The sequence below is a fragment of the Lonchura striata genome, chromosome 3 (genome assembly GCF_050655825.1).
Source record: "Lonchura striata isolate lonStrDom1 chromosome 3, ASM5065582v1, whole genome shotgun sequence".
Lineage (NCBI taxonomy): Eukaryota > Metazoa > Chordata > Aves > Passeriformes > Estrildidae > Lonchura > Lonchura striata.
Genome location: NC_140705.1, coordinates 44,494,329 through 44,513,894, shown reverse-complemented (window position 1 = coordinate 44,513,894; position 19,566 = coordinate 44,494,329). Strand labels below are relative to the sequence as shown.

The 19,566-nt window shown below is 38.7% G+C and overlaps 1 protein-coding gene across 3 annotated transcripts in view; it reads right to left on the bottom strand.

The window, feature by feature from the left end:
* The window catches only part of AFG1L (AFG1 like ATPase), a 64,123-nt gene extending 49,801 nt beyond the window's left edge, over positions 1-14,322 (bottom strand). Inside the window, exons 1-3 of one of the 3 annotated variants that reach the window (XM_021553832.4) lie at positions 14,175-14,322; positions 7,545-7,768; positions 467-518 (exon numbers count right to left, since the gene is read on the bottom strand). In XM_021553832.4, coding sequence (XP_021409507.1) covers positions 467-518; positions 7,545-7,768; positions 14,175-14,262 — 364 coding nt within the window. In that variant the 5' untranslated portion in view covers positions 14,263-14,322. Of the gene's footprint in view, positions 1-466; positions 519-7,544; positions 7,769-8,942; positions 13,467-14,063 lie in introns of those variants that run through there. The other 2 variants (XM_085574956.1, XM_085574957.1) reach the window with 2 other exon arrangements.
* Positions 14,323-19,566: the final 5,244 nt, after the last annotated feature.

Genomic DNA, 19,566 nt, shown 5'->3' with positions numbered 1-19,566 from the left:
CAGACTGCTGTGAGGAACAGTTATGTTTTCTGTTCAAAACCTTGGAAGAACTACATTTTTATTTTTCTGTTTTAAAATACAGACGTGGCCCAAAGGTTGCACAAGTTACTCCCCACAGATCCATAAAACATGCTAGTATTTCATTTGGAAAGCAAGTATGTTTTCATGCTGCACTGTTACAATTAGAATATATGAACACTCTCCCACAATTACTTCCCAAATTCTTAAATTGCATTCTTAAATATTAGAGAATGGGTAAGACTGAAAACAACTACACATAGTAATGTTGTCCAATCAAACAGCTTCCAGCATTCAGAGTGTAATTATATTAAATAACATCATAATGTTCCATCCAGTAAAATTCATTAAACCAATAAAGCTACATAAACATACAGCTTTCAGACACTTCAGAATTCAAATAGACATTAATTTAGAAAAAAATCCACTGGATGCAAATTATACTTACCAACATCTCCATAGACATAAAGACCTTTTGGGGGCTTGGTTTTGGCAAAGAGCTGCAAGTCAAGAGAAAAAAAGTAAATATGGGGTAAAATAAAAGCAAGCACATGGCTGTGATAAAAGTAAGAAAGCAGCTACACTTAATCACAACAACAGCACTGAGCAGCAAAGTGAAACCTTGACTAAATCATTAGCTCAGAATTCATAAGTAATGTTGTCATTGTGCAAATTCTATATGAGAAGCAAAACACGCATGCAAGGCTTGGGATTTGGGATAGTTTTAGACCATTGTGAAAATATCCCCATCTCTCCAGCCCTAGTACATGTGCTTTTTTATCACAATACATAAAATGATTCAATGTTTCAAATCCACCATAATCAAAACAAATCTTTTGCCTCATTGAGCCGTTTGAGCAAATAGTCCTAGGAGAAAAGAATATAAAGTTAAGCATAAATATATGCACTAAATACCTACTACAGCAGGTCTGCTAAAGAGATAAACTATTAGGACTTAAAAAGTCAGGACTGCAAAGCCCACGAACATTGTAGATACTAATCTCTCAGCTTTAAATATTAAACCCAAAATTATCTCTAGTTTAAACATTATTCAAATGTTAAAAATATGTTTCTATATACACGTGCATCTGTCTGTATATGTATAAACACATAAACATATAAAAATATACTTTCAAAGTATGCCTTTTATTAACCATTTTTTCAAGTGAGTTACTTTCATCTCAAATGAATGTTGCTTAAAAATTTTAAATTTCTTAATATTATTCAGGACATATGTTATGACACCTGATATCTATTTTACTCAAGTATATATTTTTATGTAAAAACTTCCAGTAATGCATAGACTTTCAATTTGAAATAGTCCTCTTTCCCTCTCCTCCAGTACTGTGCACAGCCATTTCCAAGTACAATTCAAGAAAGAAGCAGTTTCTAAAAAACTGGAAATCTTAATAAAATTCAATCAAATCCATAAAACTGAATTGACATCCACAAAACACACTGCAGAAGAGCATTTGCTTATTTTAAAGTGCTCCACTTTCAGAGCTCTATGGGCTGAGCCAACACAGAAGAAAATCAAAATTGCAACCCTGTGGTCTCATTTGGAGCCGGGTAATTGCTAAACAACTTGAATCTAAAGCACTTTTTCAAAATATAGTGCCGTGGTAAAGAAATAGAGGAGTCAGTACAAAACCCTAATTAAATATAAAAGAAAATGCATGACCAAGAAGTAGAAGGGTAATATCTTGGGTCTACAGTACCAGCTCACTTAGAAAATATGCAAGCATGGCTCTTAAACAAGAGCCCTGTTTTGATTTAATTTAGATCTCTATTAATAGGGTAATCAAAAATTTGTATCATCAATCTGTGGCTGGAAAGGGTTTCAGATGTTTGGAAACTATTCCATTAATTGACAAGGCTGCAACTATTTGCTAGTACTTTGAAAGCACTGTAAAACAATTTAATTGTTGAATATTTTCAGTGTGTACTTTTAAAGAGCTTGTGTTCAATGAAACTACTGATGCTCAAAGTTACAGGAGAAAAGAAGAAACATACAAAAATCCAAATGAAACATTTTCAAAAGAATCTCTATGGGTTTAGTTTTAGATTACCAACAATCATTTTAACAATATAACAGACTATCATATTCAATTTATTATACAGGAAGGCTGTATTGATGTGATTTGCAGTTTCACAAGAAGCAGCACAAAGCTAGAAAAACAAATCGGTGTGTAGAGTAAAGCTTTACCTGTTTTTGCAAAGATTATATTTTATACCAATATTTTCATTGTAAAACTTTTATTAATGACATTTAACTACCTTAATATTTGTCTTTTTAGGCATACTTATTTCCAGATAATATTACAGAAAAAGGAACTTTTGTTTTGACTAAAGGAAACAAATATAATGGCTTGTGCTCCATAAAAGTTGATTTTAAAAATTAAATTTGTTTCCCTTTGAAGACAGCAATTTTTGATCGATATCTGATTGCTAAAAAGGATGAATACTATGGCAGATCCAAACATATTTGTTGATCATCTCTAAAAACAAATCAAATGTCAGAAAACATCTTGTCCTGTTTCAGCAATTAAAGAAGTTTGTAGGAAATACTTTACATATACTTCTAAACTTCCCACTATTGACATCTTTAGGATAATGATTTCCTCATTCCTGTCAGATATTGTATAACTGTAAGAACTTGTTTTTATATTCTTTGGTCATTTTGGTTTCGTTTTTTTTCTTAAATAATTTTTATTTCAAAAACTAAAGCTTTATTGGTAGATTTTTTTTTAATACTGAAAACTCAGACATCCTACCATTCTCAAACTATTTTGCATTATTATAAAATGGATTTTTTTTTTCTTTTTGTTTTAATTATTCTAATGCATTTTTTGAAGCCTGGAAGTTGTCTAAGAAAAAGGGAAACTTCCACTAGGATTGCTGATAAAATCCCATCAATGTTTCATTCAATTTAAATCACAGCAAGCAGTCAGTCAATGGTATGTAGGGGCAAAGAAAGCAGAATACTGAGCTTGGTTTTATGCAAACATACACTGCAAGGAGGGGGGAGATCTAAAGCAGAAGATCCTCCAGTGACCCTAAAATATGGACAGTCTACTTTATTTCAGGCAGGAAAGGGAGAACAGTAGGAAAGGTAGAAAGACAAACTAAATTAATGATTTCTCCTTGCTCATTTCCATATTATCCTGAGGTACCTTTGGGGTCTCAGCATAACAATTTTAAATTTGTTGATAATATGTTCTCTTTGGCAACAATGGTAAGATTTAAGGATGTTAAATTTAATATTTAAAAGGTACTGATCCAAATATAATAAGTGATACACAAAATTTGAGTTTGAAGGGGAGAATTTCTTTAGTAACATGCAATGTCTTCCCACCTTGTCCCCAGCTTGGACATCAGAAGTAAGCAACGCATTTCCTGGCAGTATTTACACACTGACTGGAAAAACTTAAGTGCCAATGCATGTCAGTACTCAGATGGTTAATTAAAATATGCAAAATTCAAGAGACAAGTCTCCCAACAGCAGATTTTTTTTTTTAAAGCTAACAAAACTGCCTATTTCTCCCACTCTTTCAGGACTCCTTTTTGGCTGCTGTTGTAGCTGAAGACATTTTCAAGGTCTTGAATGGTGTTTACTATTGTTCATACCTCTTTTCAAAACATGACCTCACTTATAATTGAGCTTATTTCAAGTCATTAGTACAGCAACTCAACAACTCTTAAGATGTCCCAGTTGGTATTATTTTGAAAAGCTGGAGATCTGAAATGTCTATGCAAACTCTTACGGCCTTGAACTTTAATTCAGAGGATCTCAAAATATCTCAACACACAAGGCCATGCTTTCACCAAGTTGAAGATCAAAGTCCTTGTTCAAATTTGAGGAGTAATTTTAAAAAACAGAAGCCTACTTGGCTGGCAGCAAGATTAATTGTTTTTTTCCCTGAGATTCATTCTAAGCTGATGCCTCAAAAAACCTACATGGTAACAAAACAGTTTTATTACCATGAAGAAAATGGTGTCTGGTGTGTCTGTATGCCCCAGACTACACATTTCAAAAAGATTTGGCCTGTGAGGTAACACAAGTGTTCTGGATAAAAAAAAAAAAACCTGAAAGGCCTCTATTGTATCTGATATAAATATTTGCTCCCTAATCCTACTTTTACTGTATTTTAGTGAATAAAACTATTTAGAGAAGAAGTGACAAAAGAAGAACAAAGCTAAAACCAAAGCAGACCATTTCTGCAACGGTTCAGAAGTGCAAGAAATTTCTATTTCTGGACTAGTTTCTGCTATTTTGGAAGAGGCTTCTGTCACAGAAGAAATCAAGCAATAAAATATGGAATAACAGACTACAGAAGAGCCTGGTAGAGAGAGGTTTCTCTTCCACGGCCCCTTCTTCTTCACCGCAACCTCTCAACCACATTCTCTTCAATAACAGAGCCAGGAAAAATGAGCACACTTGAAATGCCAAGCACCACTATTTTTATTTTTTTTTTTATTTTGTAAAAGCTGCCAGTAGATTAATTTCTTCTCAGTACAGAAGATTTCATATTAAAAGTGGGCTATTCAAGTTGCTAGAAACCTCCTGAGAAAGCAAGAAATCACCTTACAAAATACTAAGTATAACTGATAAAGTATTTTATTTTTTCAAAACATATCCTTAATTAGTTTAAAATCAATTTGTTTAATTTACATCTATTAAAGCTCACTGAGTACAAAACAGAAAGGAAATCCAATGGTTTCATTACAAAAACATGACAGTATTCAAAGTTACAAAGTACCTGGCCTCCATGAGAGGAAAATACCAACGAGCTATTCACAAATAGAGGATTTACCAGTATTATTAATACTTCCTGGAGAAGCCTCCTACTGGTCATAGGAATGAATTCCACCCATAAACCAACACAAATCCTATGCAACCCAGGCCAACTCCAGGCAGCAGTACTCAGCACCAGCTCCTCTTGGCATGAAAAACCTTTGCTCTAACTGAACAAAGTCTGCAGCAGCATCACTACACTGAAAGTCCATAACAAAAAAACAAGTATATTGCTTACTTAGGAAACCCCTCAACAGATGTAAACACATGATAAGCATATGATTTTACCAACTACCTAGTCACATTTGTGACGTATTCTGGGGAAACCTTCATTAAGATGTTGATTACAACTTTGCTGAAGCAAAACCTGGCCTGCACTAGAATTTAAACTATCATCTGTTTAGCTTCATTTTATCTCATAAGGATCCCTGTTTGACTGGCAAATTGCTTCCTCAAAGATAGCAGAAGAGGAACAAAGCTGTTGTGACTTCTTCTCCCTGAATCATGATTTCATTTAATTACACAAGCTAGCAGATTTTAACACTTTATGCAGAAGTCACTGCTCTCCTCCTTTTCTGGGGTTTTGATGTATGGCATGGCACTAAAGTGCTCAACCTGTTACCAGTCTTAAGATTTCCATAGAAATATCAAACTCTAGAAGACAAACCTCAAACTGAAATAACACTTACCCCTGTAGCAAGTAGTTCTTCAGCTGCTTCTCATTGACTCATTAGTTCATCAGTGAGCCAAGCAACAATTTTCAAAAGTTGGTTTAAAATTAAATCAATTTAGAGGAATGCTTTAAAGGAAGTAGTGAAAAACACATTCTCAAGTAAAAATGGCATTTAAGTTAGAAAGTGTCAGTCTGGCTTTACTGCAATTAGCTCTGTTACATAGGGACATAGCAGCATCATATTCCCTAAACAAAATAAGGTTGGTATTTGTTCTCTGCAATACAAGCTTTCTTCCCTATTCACACTTCCCAATCAAAGAATCACTAAATAACAAACTCACATAATACTTGATCTACAAAGCCATGACACCTGTTCTAACGACTTAACAATGATTTGGGGCACTCCAGTTAACACAAGTCAGCTCTCAAAATAATTCTCCAGGGCAGTGCTTTTAGTACTTAATATCCAAATGTCCACAACTTCTTGCCAAAATGCTCTTGCCTACTGATCCTCAGCTTTGACAGTAAAGCCAGTGCCTTCATCATAACATTTTTTTCACAGACTTTGGCTCTCTGATCTCGTGCTACATCATTTAGTCTTGCCCTGCAACCTGCAAACGAGACAGTATTTGTGCTAGGTAAGAGAACAATCTGGTATGGTTAGGTAACAAGTTTAACAGAGCAGCATATTTAGATTTATACCCATGAGATGAGGAGTGTTGTGTAATGAATGCTTAAAAAGGGTGACGTGGAGATGTCTACAAAAGACATTTATTGACCATAAATATTAAAGTTACTTCTGATGAAAAAAAAGCCCTAAAGTGGTGCAAGAGAAAGAAAGAAACCAAAACATAAACTCAGAGTCTAGCTAGGGAAAATGCTGACAGATTCCCTCCGCCCAAGGACAAGGAGGTCTCTCCAGTGCAGGCTGGGAAAGTGCAGATAGACAGCAATGTATATTTTGCCATGCTGTTCCCCCAGCACTATACTTTTATCATCGGACTTAGTCAAACATCCCACTCTTCTTGTTTCATCCTATCACAGCTTACAACTGTGCTGACTGAAATATGTTAATCAGGTGCAAATGAAGCACATTCACTGGGCATTCAACTTTTGTGCACATCTATGCTCAATATTTAGCAAGGAAGTAAATGTCTTATCTGCTTGGCTGGATGCTACATTTGGTTTTCTGGGATATAAACTCAGATCTACAAAACAAGAGGCAAGGAAATCTGAAGAGGGAATTCCCACATCAGTTCTAGCTGATTCCCATGAAAACATGCCATACCAGTGGTATCAGTATTTGCAGGTGCAAGGCCACCAGAGCAGCAATCTGAGAATAACAGCATAAAAACAAGAGATGTGGAAAATACTGTAAAAGAGAGTCTAGAAAACATTGTGTCAAGAGCTTCAGGGAAAAGTTACAGAGATGCAACAGCTGGCTAAGAGCACTATAATTGTTAAAGCAATGTGCAACAGGAGTATGTCTAAACTTTTGGAAAATCATTTGAAAACAAACTGTGATGCCCCCAAAAACACAACAAGGGTGCACATTATGATAAGGCCTTCTTGCCTTACCTCACCTGGAAGCTATCAACATGGAGAAGAACTGTTTTTAGAAGTCATGTCTGATACATATTATAATGTAGAATTATTTGTGGAATAACTGTTCAAACACAAAACATCAGTGTTCAGTTTATATAATCTAAACACACAAGTATAATGCCAGTACTTGAGAATTAAAACCTGGTTTAGGCCCCTCTATCCTATAGCCAAACAACATTTTTGGAAAAGTAGGCAGTGGACATAACTAAAACCACATTAGATTCTCTTACAGAATTATTTCAGTAATATCTAATTTGGCTATTTCTGGAGTGCCATTGGATTTTACAAACCAAAGAAGAAAGAAGAGAGACTGAAACATGAAGAATGATCTATCTGGAAAGATGCATTTGCAAAAATAAGATTTGTGATCTTGACAGAAATTTATACATTTTAAGCACATTCTTACGAGCAAATATAAATGCAAAAAATATTTTTTATCATTATAAACCTCACCTTTGAAAGAACATTTTTTGAACCAATGCTGTAGCCTTTAAGGCTCTCATGCAATTTCTGCAGGTGCTGCACAACTCTTCTTTGTTGCTCATCATTCTTCAGCTCTTCCTGCTTAATCAAAAAGTCATAATGTTCTAAAGGTCCATTGCAAATGAGTAAGGCTCTGGCATGAGCATCTCTAGGAGTACTAGGGCCTGTCTTCTCATCTGCCTGAGCTGTGTAAGCTGTAAAAATAAAAGCAGCCAATTAATAGAGAAGCTCTTAAAAGCATCTCCCTATAAACAACACATATTCCTTACAGTTTACACAAAGACATATATATGACAACAATTTACCTATATAACCACTGGTTACCCCTTCATTTTTTCATTAACTCAATTTCTAACTTTACTCTAATAGAATATTTTAACATTCCTTTATTTTATTAACAAGCACACATTCTAAGAAGTCCAGCTAGAGAGTTGGTAAGATTTGGCTGAGCTGCTGCAAGGGAAATTTTGACCCTTTTTTTTTCTTTTTTTTTTCAAACTGGGGTAAAACCATTTAAAATTTCCAAAGTGCATTTCTCTAAACAGATAATCCTTTACAACTTCAGAAAATACTTAAAAGTCAACAAACAAGAGACCAAATCAGGAGTTCTGTAAGGATGTCAAACACCACACTGCAAGGCAGCAGCTGTGAAGCCCTGCAATGCTACAGCCTGATCTGCTGGCATTATCTTCTACCTACAAAAGACAGGGACAAGCCCAGATAGAAACACTGTTAGAAACAAGACATAAAAAAACAACTCAGAACTGCTAGACATAAGACATAGCTAGGAAAAGAAAGAATGCACAAGATTACAAAGAAGGCTTGCCAAATCATTAATATCAGAAACAATGGCATAGATTGAAAAGCTGTTCAATATCTTCTTTGCTTCCAGTGTCATTTAACAGGTTAAGCATAATAAAGAAAAACAGGATTTCTTAATGGGTAAAGGAAAAGCATGTTAACTGCAGTAACGTTTTTGTCACAAAGCATTGCCATCTATAAAGCAGGAAAGTTGTAAGTGAAAGCACTTTTAAACAGGTAAAAAACAGCTGGAAAAAGGATATGTAATAAGTAATTACTACAGTTAAACTAGGTGTATATCTGCAATGGAGTTTCATAGAGGGCTCAGGATTTCATCTTAGTGCAACCCTGAATCTCCATCCATGCCATATATGGCAAAATAGACAGACTGGGAACACAAATAACAGAAAATCAGGAGAGGGCTGCAGACTCTCTGGAAGGCAAGTAAATTCTGACAAACTAGACAAATAATCTAACAAAATTAGGATGTAATTCAACAGGGACAAAGCATGTTATTTAGAGGAAATAACTAACTCAGGAGATAGGGAATGACCAGTTGAAGAGTACCTCTACGAAAAAGGATCCAACAGCAACACTGGATCACAAAATGCCTATGAGACAGTATCATAACACTATTAGAGGAAAAAATAAACTAAAATATAAAAACACAAGTACTCCAATATAGACACACACGGGGAAAAAAAAAAAACAAACCCTGTTCTATTCAATGCTGGTATAGTCTGCCCTGGAAGACACACTTCAATTTTCACACCAGATGTTATGGGAAGCATGAACCAAATGAGAGAGTAAATGGACATTTAAAGGACTGTCTTTTAAAATACGAGTCACAATCCACAAAAGGCACAAAAAGTGTTTTAAATAGTTATAAGGAAGATAGAATATTAGAAAATAATAAAACTGAACTAGTAGATCAAATTACATTCACTTATTGCAAGTAACAGCTTCTCCATAAAAAGACAGTCACTGTTTATATCTGCAGCTAATAATTGCACCAAATTCTCTTGTTCCTGGAGGAACTGAGTTGCTGCTTTGAATTGAGAGTAATTAGCTCATCCCTACCCAAAGAGAGCACATAAAGAAAGTTGAGTTCAAAGTCTGCTACTGCAAAAATATGAGTAAAACCTGTAGAAAAGAAAAACATCTATCTGTCTTCAGATACATACAGGGTATTGAGAAAATGAAAGGAAATGGTATTTATACATATAAGTTAATAACTGTAATTAAGGTAGTGAAATAGATTAATAGTCTAGAAGCCGTAAAACTTCCAACAATTTTGGGTGAATTTTAAAAATAAGTTTGATGAAAATCTGTCAGGAATAGGTCAGTAAAACCTGACCTGCCTCTGAAGGGGAAAAGGCAAAGATCACACAATTATAGAATGGCTTGTGTTGGAAGGGAGCTGAAGTATCATCTAGATCCAATACTCCTGCCCTGGGCAGGGACACCTTCCACTACATCAGGTTGCTCAGATGATCTCTGAAAACTTTTTCATCTTGTTTTCTACTATTACACTCCCCAGAAAAGTCAACCTCAGTCCTGTGACCCATACCTCTGAACTATCTGTGCCTTGGCAATACGCAGAAGTTGATGGCACAAAGAGTTTCAGTGTGCCCCCTTATACCTATAAATTCTCAAGTTCCTACTGCTTACCACAGGATCAAAGAAAAACAAATGAGCTGATTTAGGGGTAAGAAAGGGTTTGTGGCTCCTGACCTTCCTGGCCATGGACAAAGCACACCAGTAGGACTGCTCAGAAGAATGGGGTTTGTCTCAGATTACATGTTCTCACAGCTAACCATCCTGGGAGTGGGAGAAAACACTCTGTCATTAACATGTGGCAGAGGTGGAGACTATGCCCAAATGGCCATAGAGGATGTCCTGGCACAAATCACTCACTGTTCTCCTAATATAATATTGAACACTGGGATTTAAATATCATGGGAGTACACTATAGTACACTACCAGGAGACACCCAGTAACTGGTTAAGTGATAAACTCACACCTGTAGCTGCAAAAAAAGATAGATGCTATAGAAGAGCATGTGGGGTTTTTGAGATAAGTCAACAGAAGGTAGCTGTATAAGTGATATAATATTCTATGAGACAAAAAAAAATGTGTACCTTCCATTCTAACCTGCATTTTGTGGAACAGATTGCAAAATCTATCACTCAACTGTAGGAATCACCCATGATTCAGTGTACTAACAGCCCTCAGTAGTCCTAACAGCCCTCAGCCCTCTTCTCCACATTGCAAAATACAGGTTTTCATTTATTCTTTACTGTTTCATTATCTAAAATTAGTATTACAGAAACTGCAACTCAATTATTTATTATTTTTCCTTCTAAAGTCTTCAAGTGTCACACACGGAAAAAGCATCCTCCACACCTATGTAGTTTTCTGGATACAACTATAGAAAAGCACATCAATACATTATTCACACAGTTTTACACAGTACAGTGTAAAACTAGACGTGGTTATCCGTAACCTACCTTTCCCAACTACAGGCTGTAGGACAGTGTTGGATGTTACCACACTTAACCTGACATTCTCTCCTTCTTTAGATTTGACACCAAGCTGCAACTTTTTTCCTAAATTCCTGTTCCAAGAACATACATATGATAGTATAATCTCACTTTATTTCATACTATTTAATTAGGTCTTTGCATTTGCCTTCCTGCTTACACATACAAGGATCACAGACACAGCTGCAATGAAGACCTACAGTGATACACCCAAAAAAAAAGAAAGAAATCAGAGGAGGAAATCTCACCAAGACAAATAAAACTTATTTTTTAAAATGCCAATCTGGAATTATATGAAAATTTCTTTCAAGTGGGGAACTTAAGACATATTTGGTAGACTGACATTAATTTACCACTGCAAAGATAAAATTATAAGACGTGTTCTTAACTGCAGGGACTTTCTGCTCCGGAAAAAAACAGCAAATTGGAAAACAGTGAGCAGTGTGTTGAATTTTTCTACTGCTAATTAAAAGTAAAGTCTGAGATGACACCAAAAAGGCATGCGAGTTTCAATGACCCAGCTTATGAAAGCAACAGTCACTTCTGAGGCAGGCACTAGAGTTTTTTATGCAAGAAGACAAACTGACATGGAAGTTGAGCTGTGGCATACCAAAACTGATCCTGACAACAGCCAAGAGGTTGGGAGTACAGAAAGCTAACCAAGCTACAAGGTAGAGAATTAACACTTCCCCCTTCCTTCTTTGCTGTAAGGGTTAATTACTGTTTGTCTTAAAAATAGAGAACATTTCCGACTGCAAAGAGTTGCGAGAACTGCATCTAAACCAAACTCATGTCGGTTACAACTGCACCAAAATTAAGTAGCCCAAGATCACCCAAGTGCCACCTTGACTGACAGTCATTGTCAAGAAGCTGGAATAGCTTCTACTAAATCAGTGTTAATGCAAGGTACAAGGATCATCTGTTTCATTACTGCTTTGCCAGCATAATCTGCCTTGAGAGCTTTTCACAAACCCTGAAATTTGTGTGATGAGAGGAAAAAAATATTAATAGAAGCCAACTTTTAAAAAATGTCATGTTTTCAATAATCCAAGCTGAAGTTCAGAATATCAGTTTGGGTCACAATGAAGCCAAACTGCTTCAAACCTTGAAGCTCTTTGTGTAAAGCTGTTAAAACTGCCTATGAAGCATAACTGCCACAACAGAAAAAGAGGACTTGGAAGTCAGAGGGCACTCTCATCAACAGGCAGATGGTGGTATCAGAGACCTAAACTCAAGATCAAACTTGTAACAGAACTGCTGCAAAATGTTTCCTTCTTCAATGACACCACAGTGATGAGGAAGGGCAATGGTACAGTCTTGTAGCTCCAAAGGTTATTTTCCTGCGTGAAAATAGGAGCAAAGGTAGCAAATGATCAGAAAGAATTTTATTTCACGCTAGAACCTGTAACAATAATAATGTTCTCTTGTCTCATCTTTTATTTAATATATATGCAAGTTTCACAGAATCAGTCTCAAACAGGTAAATTGCCCCATGACGTAAAAGGATTTGGATAAATTAAACACATGTGTTAAAGTTAAGCACAAAGACTTGCCATGTAAGCTTCTTGGGAAAGAGATCATGTGCTAGGTATAAAGTTAAAAATACATTTATAGTCCTATAATACACAAACGCTCCATTCAAAATATTGCACTATGATTAATGGCAGGAATGTAAGAGGAAGTGATCTGAAAATTTTTTTTACTTTCCAGTGCTTAACAGAAAGCTTAAAAAAATCTAAATCCAACCAACCATATTTGGGGGGGGGGGGGGGTGCATACATACTAAGTTATTTGCATGAATTGAAGATGTTAGGCCAATATCATGTAAAATTCATAAAAGCCCCTAACTTGCTAAAATTAGTAATTAAACCAGAAGAAGCAGCTTGCAACTAAGACATTGACAATGATTTGCATTTTTGTCTCATTATATGACCTTAGATAAATCACTGAAGGCCATTCATTTGGTCAGCATATGACACATGAGCAGGACTAGAATTCTACTTTTTGCATACATGCCTGATACATTATTCTGCTAGAAGACTACTTGTATTTTTTTCCATGCACATCCCATTTCACAACCTGACCTATAGATGAAAGTAGGGAGACGAGAAGCACACCAGTGAAACTGGAACTTTACACAGATACTACTTGTCATGTCTTTCCTCAATTAAGGAAAAGGTACACAACTGTACAAAGCAAATCATAAAAACAAAGAATACAGTAGAAACCAGTGATCATAAAACCAAGACTTTAAATCAATTCCTTGATGGCAGCCCATCCCTACAGTCTGACGTCCTCAAACAACATAAGCAAGGACTACTTTTTATTTAACACGGAAGTTGACAAACTGCCTAAAGCCACTGGATTTACTCAGACACCTTTTTCTAAATGCTAGTATGTTGGTAATAAAAACCAATCTACATAGAGTCTAAGTGTTAGACCAATATAAAATAAAACACATGCAACTACAGTACCGCAGCACTTGCCTATTTTTCTTAGGATGCATAAATATTCTACAATCACAACATAATGTGTGGATGTGAACATTTATCAGTCCTGGGACCCACCAGTCACCAGCTGAACTCTCACACCTTGGCCAGACTGGCAGAGGACGAAGAGCTCTCACTAAAGAAAAACGATCTCTGCTCCTAACCTAAGCCTCAAGTTAACAAAACTCCATAAATTTTTGCACTGCTGTGAAGACAGAGCACGGCTGTCGTTTGCTATACACCGGAGGGTCCTTTACAGAGAACAGTCCCTGAGACAGCCCAAGGCTCGGCCAAAGCGCTGGCAGCCACCGGTGCACTTGCCGAGCGCCGGTGCAGCCGCAAGGCGTTAACCAGGCAGCACCGAGGCCCTATTTCCCCGGGGGAAAGCGGCATCACCGACTCGGGAAGCCACGGGCCCCCTTCGCGGGTCAGCCGGTGACCGGAGCCGACTGTCGGTGCCGCCCCGGCAGGCAGGTCCCCTGCGGGGCTGTGTCGCGGACAAGCCCAGGCCGGGAATGCGAGGACACCGGCAGGTCACGGCAGAGCGGCGAGGCGTGTGCGCGTCCCGGCGCTGCCGCGTGCCCCGCCCGGCGCCGCCACCACCTCCCCTCCGCCGGGGACAGACCCGCGGCACGCCGGGGAGGGAAGGCACGCACCGGCTCCTGCGACCGCTCCTCCGTGCCGTTCCTGCGCCGTGCCCCGGCAGCCTGTCGCCCGCCCGGGCCTGGCGAGCCCCGGAGAGCCGCGGCGGCGGCGGCGGCACTGACCTCTGTGCGGCGGGAGCAGGCGGCCGCGGCACCCCAGAGCCCGCAGCAGGCAGCGCGCAGTGGCCAAGGGCGACACAAGGGCTGCCATCTTCCCGGCGCGGCGCGGCGGCCGGGGCGCGGGGCGTGCTGGGAAATGGAGTCCCGCGGGGCTGGGGGGAGTCCGTGCGCGGCCGGTGCTGGGCGACCCGCTCCCGCCTGGGTCACGGAATCATAGGGTCCATTAGCTTGGAAAAACCCTCTGAGATCATCGAGTCCAACCTATGACCGAACACCACAACGTCGACTAGACTATGGCACTATAAAAACTTCCATGAACTGTGACTCCACCACCTCCCCGGGCAGCACATTTCAATATCTAATCACCCTTTCGATGGAGAAATTCCTCATGTCCAGCCTAAACCTCTCCTGGCGCAGCTTGAGGCTGTGTCTTCTCATCCTGTCACTGGTTGCCTGGGAGAAGAGGCCAAACCTCACCTGGCTAAAACCTCCTTTCAGGCAGTAACGGAGAGCAATAAGGTCAGTCCTGATCCTCCTTTTCTCCAGACTAAACACCCCCAGCTCCCTCAGCTGCTCCTCACAGGACTTGTGCTCCAGACCCTTCACCAGCTGCATTGCCCTTCTCTGGACTCGCTCCAGCCCCCCAATGTCCTTCTTGCACTGAGGTGCCCAGAACCAAACACAGGATTTGAGGTGTGGCCTCACCAGGGCAGGTACAGGGGGACAATTGCTGTCCTGATGCTGCTGGCCGCACCATTGCTGATACAGGCCAGCATGCTAGTGTCCTTCTTGGCCACCTGGGCACACACTGGCTCATGTTGAGCCGCTGTCAACCAGCACCCCCAGGTCCTTTGCTGCTTCCTGGTTCCTTGCCCCTCTTTTCCCCCCAAAATGTGCTGCAGGCAATGTGGGAGCCCCTGAAGAGCCCACCTGCCTGGCTGCTCCAGGGCCGCACTCCCTGCACAGACATTTCAGCCACTTGGTACAAATCCACTTTCCAAACCCACCTGGAGCCCCACATATCACCTTACAGCACTACCCATGCACTCCAGCTTCTTCATCCACCTCAATACAAGGAAGAGCTTCTTTACAATGAGAGTGGCCAAGCACCAGAACAAGCTCCCCAGCAAGGTCATGGGCTCTCCCTCTCTGGAGACATTCAAAGCCACCTGGACACATTCCTGTGTCACCTGTGACCTTGCCATGGACAAGATGATCTCCAGAGGCCCCTTCCAACCCTAACTATTCTGTGACTCTGTAATTTGTATTGTGCTGCACCATGCCTGTACTGGGTGCCACAGCTGTCATCAGGGAGTTTTGGCAACTAAATTTGCATTTGTTGATAATTTGTCTTGTGCTTTTATCTCTAAAAACATGGACCATAAAATACTAAGGATAGATATTCATAAAATATTAAGGACAAATATCCCTGGCCAGAGTTACAACCTATCTGCACATCAGCAGTATCAGCTTTATGTCTATCGGTATAATTTTTATGCCTATGAACGTGTATTTAAAATGCAACAAGATATGTAAACATAAAAGCAGATTTCTCTGGAGATAATTCAAACTCTAGAGGCTGATTTAGTCTCAGTGTCTGCTTAGCATACAGTAAACCTTCTCTTTGGTATCAGTTCAAATACCCACGTGGGATTTCTGAGAATTCTTGGGAGAATGCTGACCACCTTCCTCGTTTAGTAGATACCTGACTGCCTTATCCAAGCACATCCCCTGAAACTACAAAGTTCTTTTGACAGAAAGGCACAGTGAAAAAAGCCTGCACTCCAAGGGAAGGGCACTGGCACTCAGGAATCACTAATCATAACACTCACACATTGGCCAGCCTGTCATTCCTGATAGAAATGCACCCAAAGGCCAGGATGGGGCTTCAGCAGATGTTGCCTGCAGAGTGCATTGTGTATGAAATAGTGAAATAGTTTACAAAGTGTCTGTTCCTGGTAAAAGCACCAAGGAAGAGTTTAGACTGACTTTTGGTTTTGCAACATCAGAATTCCTATAGGTCATTCTTGCATTTAATTTCTGTGCAACATGAGAAAGTGAGCAAGTAGTTTTCATAGAATATCAATTAACTTTTTTTTTTTTACAAAAGTATTGAAAAATGTTGCTTTAGGGTACTACAGAACAGCTTGCAAACAAAAGTTGATTATATCCTGAATAGTATTGCTAATTCTAAAAATAATGTTTATGATCTTGAAAATATTAGCAATGATTGAAGTTACACTCTAACATGTTCAGCTGTTTAAAATACGTAGTTGCTCCAGACACATCTTCAGCGCTATATACCTAATTAAGTAGTGAATTAAAGTGCCTATTTATCACATCCTAAAAGTGCTGTTTTCAGTGCATTTTCTTTCATCTTTCCTCTATTGGGCATTTATTGGTTTTGACTCATTCCAGCATATTATAGCTATCAACACCTGTGCCCATTTAGGAATGAATTCCAGTACAAATCATAGTGAATTGAATAGACATCTCAAAGATGCATCACAATTGTTGCAATATATTTAGAAACTCAAACAAGGAAACAAACAAATTCTGTAAAAGTGATTTAAATAACAAATAACTTATCTTTATAAACAGCTTATCTCCTTGAGAACAAAGAATAAACAAGGCAACAAGAGCTGGGTTTTCTTCCATTATTAACTCAGATCACAATATGAATGGGTGAAATGTCAAGAATAATTGGAGAAAATGACAGTATAATCTTCAGCAAAAACATCTGATTTATTTAAATTGTAACTGTTTTTTTCTTAACCTTGCTATGCAAGGCAGCATAGAAAAACTTCTCATTTGGATCCATTTGGACATCTTCTACTGAAATGAATAAACCCTCTGCAATGCTATCAACCTTCTATACACCGGCCAACTGAAATGCCACCATGCACTGGACTGCAGATCACAGGAACTCGCTGTCCTTTGGCTGTAAGCACTTGGCAAAAGCAAGTTTTGGTCTTAACCTAAACAAACAGAACTTTCAAGTAAATTTCTGTAGATTACCATGGTTAATGTCCTGTAACAGATGCAGATCCATTCTGTGGTACTTTTGTACCCTTCATTTCCTATATCTGTGCCTTTGCCCACCTTCAAAAATGTGGCATTGAAACTGTGTAGAAATTAAATTGGCACTTGTTCAACCCTGCTGCATTATTACTCTGCCAGCTAGTCAAAAGTGGCCTGTAACAGGAATAAAACAGGAATAAAGATGAGGGGTAAAATCAAACCACTCCAGATGTCTTCTCTGGCCTCTGATGGTATAACTGCACTGCTTTTAGAAATTTGGATGTGCTGAACCTTATGACGATGGATGTGTCCAAGAGTCTTTGGGTCTCTGCCAGAACCATTCTGAATTTTGGCAGAAGGAGGGCTGGGTTTACCTGACTACAAGACTCCAAGATACTCCCACCATGGGAATTATCTTTAGTTCCCAAACACAAAGACACTTTTGATATAGAATTGACCATTCAGCCTACTCAGCAAAAATTGATTTTGTGGGTAGTTTTCATCAACACAGTTTCCATCAAAAGTCATTTTCCTGGGATTATGTCAAGACACTTAGAGGTAGACTTGATACTAACCTCATTTATTTTGAGTCAGTCAAATATGCTGTTAAAAGTCTACATCGCTTATAAAGCCTTGGGTTAATAAAGCCACAAAAATGTTCCCAAAATTAGAGACTTACAGCCCTTTTCACTATCTGTTTACAGTTTGCATCTCAGTCAGCTCAAATAGCTCAATGTGTTAGAAATTCACTGCAGTATTTCAGCTACACAGTATCTCTCAGAATAGGAGTTCACAGCAAATAGATGTATATATAAATGTAGATATTACAAATTATGTTTAGAAGCTTAATATTATTATCTTTCAGGCAGGAGCACAATGCAGACATTCAAACATCGTGTTTCAAAGCACTGGCAGCTACTGCCAGGATCAGGAAGTCATTTTTCCACACAAGGCATTTCACAATTAGTTCAATGCCTTGTGGGTTTTGCCTTATCCTGAGTCAGCATTCCCCACAAGTTCTGACAAAATACGCCTGTGCTGTCTAAAATGTGCTAACCTGGACACTTGTCAGAAAGGCTGGAGAGTCTTAACTAGATAATGGAGAGACTTGGTTCCCTTTCCTTTTAAATGTAACTCCTTCTTTCAAAAAACAAAGAGAGAAACAAAAAACTACCAGAGAAGTATTACGACCCACAATTCCAGAAGTAATCATCAATTAATATTGCTTGTCTCAGTTTGTGCTATGAAATTCTGGTATCCATTTTGCCACTTGAAGTTATGCCAGAAAATCTTTGTGTCATGGTTTAATAAACGAGGTGTAATAACAAAACACTGAGTACCTGATTGTTAAAGAATTTAGTTTCACTAAGATTTTCATGTCACTGATATGACAGAATATACTGACTTGGAAGGGATCCAGAGGATCATTAAGTCCAGTTCCAAATGCCTGACTTAATCTTTGAACCTACAAACACAGCTGACCTCTCTCCCTTCAGATATGAAATCTGGCCCAAAGTGCACATCAGAAACAGAATTAAAACTTTGTTTTTCTGAGTTTATGCTCACCTTCATGCTGAGAAATGAACCTTTCTAGCATGAAGGAACAACTACATATAGCATAACTCTGGTCTCATGATCACCAAAAAAAAAAACCTGGAACATGATTCAAAGTAAACAAATGCATTTTCTGAGGATTGGAAGGAAACAAAGAGGCTTGAAGAACTCTGCTTTCCCCCTACCTTCATTCCTTCTTCTTGCCTTATTAGCCAGTGTGGCATTAATGCTTTCTCATGATGTAACAGAGGTGCTAGTCATGAAGCTGAGCATCTTCCCCTTCGTCTCCCAGGTCAGAGGAGTTATATTTGACTTCAGTGGGAAAAACAGAGCTGGGACACCTCATCAAATCACTGCAACCCCTTTATATACCCATGTTGTTGACAAGTGGGGACTAAAACAGTCACTCCCTATAGCCTCCACAAGGCTCTCCACCACCAGTCATCCCTGATAGGAAAAGCAGACAGAATAGTGGTGCTGAGAAGGTGTGCTGTGAAAAAAGCATTCAACTTAAGCCTCACTCTTAATATCTACCCAGCATGAGAACAAATTCTTTATTCATCACAGACACAGCAGCTTCCCAGATGTACAGTACTGGACACTTTTTTGTTGCTTTGAACAGATAGCAAAACCACGCTTGGCCAGGAGACAGAAAACATATTATAGTTAAGACAACACCAGTGCTCTGTTTTTTTTTTTCACATTTGCAGTCAGATGTGGCAGCACACGTTGTGTAACGAAAAAAGCTTTTCCAGATGCATATGTAATCTCAGTAGAATTAATGAGTTTTCTCTTGCCTTGCAGCATGACCAGTTTAATA